Raw genomic sequence first — 5,000 nt, forward strand, 5'->3', positions numbered from 1 at the left:
GCAACAATACTTCCACCTTTAAAGATATGTTTTCACAGGGATTGTATGAGACAAACTGAGGAAGAGAGGCAGAGAGTGAGAGACAAAGACAAATTAGAGAGAAATGGTGGGGGGCAGAGATTTAGAGAAGGGACAGTTAGCACGGTATGAGAATATGCAGAGATATGCAATTCTGTTTTAAATGGTCCATTATAACTTGTGAAGACAGAGCATGGGTTGTTTCCATTGGGAATCTGACAGAGCATGGGATGTTTCCAATTGGGAACTGATTTTATTAGAGCAGTGTTTCTGTGTTGCCCTGGTGATGCCCCTGTGATCCCCCATGATACCCCTGTGTTGCCCTGCATCCTCAGGCGGTGTGTCTGTGGAGAGCTGCTTCTTCTGCCCCGGGGGGTATTACTGTGAGGGGGAGGGTCTGGACTCCCCCAGCGGAGCCTGTGATGCAGGGTTCTACTGCCCCTCCGACTCTGCCCCCACCACCCCCCACACCTTCATCTGCACCAAGGTCAGCTGTCCGCAGCTGGACTTCATCTCTCTCTTGACCTCTTCCTCTTCATCTCTCTTCCTCTCCATCTCTCTCTTTCTGCTCCTCTTCCAGTTCTACCTTCATTCATCCATCCATCATCTATCATTCTCTCAATTTCTGTCCTTCTAAACTATCATCCTTTTCACCCACCCTTTCTTCTCTGGCATGCCATTCATCCTTCCTTTGTTTCTCATCCATCCTCTTGTCATCCTCATCACTCTCTCCCCAGTCTCTCCTCTCCTCCTCTCTTATTTGTCGTTTCCACATCTGCCTCCTCCTGTGTCTGTCTGGCCTCTTCCATTGGGCTGTGCTGCATGCTCTACCCCATCCTGGGTTTCAGTTGTGAAGGTTAATGGTGCCTCATGACCCCACTACCAGTCACTTTTTCTCTCCTTACCTACGGCCTCTCTGTTAATCACACCACTCATATGAAGTCCTCTCTCTCTCTCTCTCTCTCTCTCTCTCTCTCTCTCTCTTTCACTCTCTCTCTCTCACTCTCTCTTTCTCTCTTTTACTCTCTCTCCAGGATCAATACACTTCCCTCTTTCTATATGTCTATTTATCCCTTTCTACCAGATTCTCTCCATCTCTCTCTCTCTCCAAGCCCTATATAACACATAATGCTTTATTGACTAAAGTCAGAACCTTTCAGAATCAGGGCCAAGCGCTCTCTCGTTCTCTCTTTCTCTTTCTCTCTCTCTCTCTCTCTCTCTCTCTCTCCCTCCCTCTCTGGTTCTCCCCTCCTCTCTGATTTCCCTCTATCTGTTGCCTCTTCCTGTAGGGTCACTTTTGTCCACGGGGCTCCCCGATGCCCCTGCCCTGTCCGACTGGTCAGTACCAGCCCAACATCGGCTCGGACTCCTGCATCCCCTGCCGCCCTGGCTTCTACTGCGAGGAGGCTGTGGTGGGGGACCCTCTACCCTGTCCGCCACACACATTCTGCCCTGCTGGTACACATAAACACACGCGCACACACACACACACACCCTCTGCCCCACCAGTACACACACAACTACGCTACACACACCCACACACACACACATACACACACATATGAGTGGTTAAAGCACCTCCACACCCTGTGCCTGAGCGTGTGTCGCGTGTGTTACAGCCACCATGGTGCCCCAGCCGTGTCCCGACGGCACCTTCACACACCCACACCAGGGGGGTCTGAGGGACGAGAGGGAGTGTCTGCCCTGCCCTCCGGGGAAATACTGCAGGTACACACCCACACACACACACACACACACACACACACACATATACCAGGATGTTCTCACCTCCGTAATCTCTAAGTTTGCACACTGGATGTCCAGCCCAGGCATAGCTGCCTCAGCTGTGGCTACATCACATACAGACTGATGCAGGCAGTGCTAAACTGATATGGGACAAAATAGCATTTCATTTGTGTATTTTTTCCAGATTTGCTCCCTGAAAAGCCATTTGTTTGAGGTGAGCGCTGGTAGGAGAGCACTGATAAGAGAGCTGGAGGATAAGTGTAGTCATACATTTAGATCAGAGGATCAGCAGGCAGGAAGATGAGTAATAGCTACTAAAATCCTGCTGAATCTTAAACGGCCGTGGCTTGTATAAAAACAAACACATTCATCGCAGCATAGCAATGTGGTGTGTGTGTGTGTGTGTGTGTGTGTGTGTGTGTGTGTGTGTGTGTGTGTGTGTGTGCGCGCTCCTGCTGCAGGGCAGGCCAGATTAAAGGTGTGTGTGCAGCGGGGTACGTGTGTGTGTCCAGCAGCTCGGACTTCTCTCCTCAGGGCCATGTCCTGGCCCATGCCAACAGGAGTGTGTGTAAGTGGGGTGTGCAGTGTGCCGGACCATGCCCAGCAGGTAACATACCTCCAGGCACACATACACACACACACACACATACACACACACGCACGCACGCACAAACATTTACCGTGTGTATAGTGTGTGTGTGTGTGGTGTCCAGTGAAGTGTGTGTGGTGTGTGTGTGTGTAGTATCCAGCAAGGTGTGTGTGTTTGTTTGTTGTGTGTGTGTGTAGTGTATGTGTGTGTAGTGTCCAGTGAGGTGTGTGTGTGTGTGTGTGTACTGTGTGTGTGTGTGTAGTGCTAGCAGTGAGGTGTGTGTGTGTGTGTGTGCTGGCAGGTTTTTTCTGTGCGGAGGGCACTGAGCATGCCCAGCCCTGCCCAGCAAACACGGTTCGCAGCTCCCCTGGCGCCAGCAGCCTCAGCGACTGCCTGCCGTGCCCACCCGCACACTGGTGCAAAGAGGGTAAACAAACCAACAAGTAAACAACACAAACAAAGCTTAGCCCAGGGCGGGTTGAGTCACCTGTATGTGAGCAATGCATTCTGGGAAGTATTAAGTATCAGTCATATCAACTATACTAGTTACAGGTTCAAATTGAACCCTCAGTTCACCTATGCCACCCTAACACTGCATAAAGCATGCTATGGTAGAGTATATGATATGATTATCTGACCTATAATAGATACAGTACTATATCTATGACATTTCATCCCAACATATCAGTAATTTGCTACTGCTCTTGAGTGAGGAACATTCCCTTAAGCAAAAGAACAGGGAGCCTTCTGACATCATGTTGACCTCTGACCTGTGTGACCTCCGTCAGGTGACCCGGTCCTGCACGACTGTCCCGAAGGGCACTACTGTGACGGCATTGCGGACTCTGAGTCTGGGAGCCGACCAGGTCCCAGGAAGTGTCCCGCCTTCACCTACAGAGACACCCCGGGGGCGGGAGGGAAAGGGGACTGCCACCCCTGCCCTCCCGGCACATTCTGCAACTCCACAGGTCAGCCACCTGGGGGCCGCAGGGGGGCAGGTTCATGTTTGCTCAAACATTCGGACTAGTGCAGTGCTTGCACTGCACTCACTTGGGCCCTTAGCCAAAGTCTGAGAGATATGCGAATAACACACACACACACACACACACACACACTCATTAGTAGTCTTGAAGGTCAATGTAAAAAGACATAAGGATAACATACAGTAGACATGTGTTTTTGTGAAGTATGTCTAGAATGTGATATTACCCTGCTTCAAACATGAATTCATATCAAATTAGGAGGAGACAGCTTAGACAGTTTAGACGTCAGGCGTCACAAAAGTGATAGTACAGAGGTTTTTTGTAATGTTCAGATTGTGTGTAAAGTGCTCAGCTCAGCTGTGTAAAGTGAGAGTACTGATGTTTACACTGTGTGTGAAGTTGTGATATTTAGACTGTGTGTAAAGTCCTGAGCTCTGATGATTAGACAGTATAAAATGCTAACTAAGTGCTGAAGTTCTTGTCCGTTCCCAGGTCTTACTGATTACTTGGGGTCTCCCTGCCCTCCCGGGTTCTGGTGCAGCGGGTCCGGTCAGCCGGTTCTGTGTCCCGGGGGCACGTTCAGGACCCTGCCAGGAGCCGCTGATGCCAACCAATGTGCCCCCTGCATCCCTGGCACCTACTGCCCAGACCCCCGGGCCACCGGGATGCCCAACACAGCGGGAATCCCCTGCCGAGCATCCTACCAGTGCCCAGAAGGTGGGTTAGTACGGTGCAGTTCTGCACTGGGGTCCATTTCCCAAAAGCATAGCTGCGAACTATGATAGCAACTACCTTGGTAGTGTCACTGCCAAATGTGAGTCGGTAGATTTGAGTTGTGCATGCACAAACACTTAAGCTTCATATTGTCATGTCAATTAAAAAACATGTATCATGTTTTTTAATTTTGGAAAATTAAAAAGTAAGAGCATATTTGGTAGCTCTTACTAAAATACGACCGAATATCAACACCATATTTCTGTATTGTTTATGTGTGACTCAAATACTCACATTTGGCAGTGAGGCTACCACAGAGGATGCATTGTAGTTAACAACTATGCTTTTGGAAAACAGACCCCTGTACTGCAGCTCTCACCTCCAGTAGTTTACAGTGTTGACCACACTGCATGTGTTTGATGAAAGCCTAATTAAGCTGACCTGATGTAATGTGTTGACCACACCATATGTGTTTGCCTCAGGCCTGCAGTGATGAAATGATGCATTTCTGTCCCTGTCAGGCTCAGCTCTGGAGACGCCGTGTGAAGCCGGCCACTACTGCGGACCCCAGACAGGGGAGCCGTCTCCGTGTCCCCCGGGATACGAGTGCCCTGAGGGCTCACACACATACAGCTCGCCACAGCAGTTGTAAGATCACATACACATACACACACACACACACACACACACACACACACACACACACACACACACACACACACACACACACACAGTTTTATATAGTTAACATGGGCAAGCTGGCCCAGCAGTAGTGTTTTGTGAAGTTAAGAAGTGTAAACTGACAAAGCTGTGGTGTTCAACTCTGAAGGGTAGACATACAAAGGAAGTGTAAATAGCAGCTTTGTCAGTCTACAGAAAGCACATGCAGTGTCTTGCCGTATTACATGGAATTCACTAGGCATTCACTAAGCAGCAACGTTTTGCATGAA

The 5,000-nt window shown here is 49.5% G+C and overlaps 1 protein-coding gene across 1 annotated transcript in view; it reads left to right on the forward strand.

Annotated features, from left to right (window-relative positions):
- LOC121688933 (zonadhesin) overlaps positions 1-5,000 on the forward strand; it is a 63,047-nt gene that overhangs the window by 39,970 nt on the left and 18,077 nt on the right. The window contains exons 57-64 of the mRNA XM_042068846.1: positions 354-505; positions 1,308-1,476; positions 1,638-1,746; positions 2,226-2,371; positions 2,655-2,780; positions 3,142-3,321; positions 3,829-4,053; positions 4,572-4,698. Coding sequence (XP_041924780.1) covers positions 354-505; positions 1,308-1,476; positions 1,638-1,746; positions 2,226-2,371; positions 2,655-2,780; positions 3,142-3,321; positions 3,829-4,053; positions 4,572-4,698 — 1,234 coding nt within the window. The remainder of the gene's footprint in view (positions 1-353; positions 506-1,307; positions 1,477-1,637; positions 1,747-2,225; positions 2,372-2,654; positions 2,781-3,141; positions 3,322-3,828; positions 4,054-4,571; positions 4,699-5,000) is intronic.

Source organism: Alosa sapidissima, chromosome 17, assembly GCF_018492685.1.
Source record: "Alosa sapidissima isolate fAloSap1 chromosome 17, fAloSap1.pri, whole genome shotgun sequence".
NCBI lineage: Eukaryota > Metazoa > Chordata > Actinopteri > Clupeiformes > Clupeidae > Alosa > Alosa sapidissima.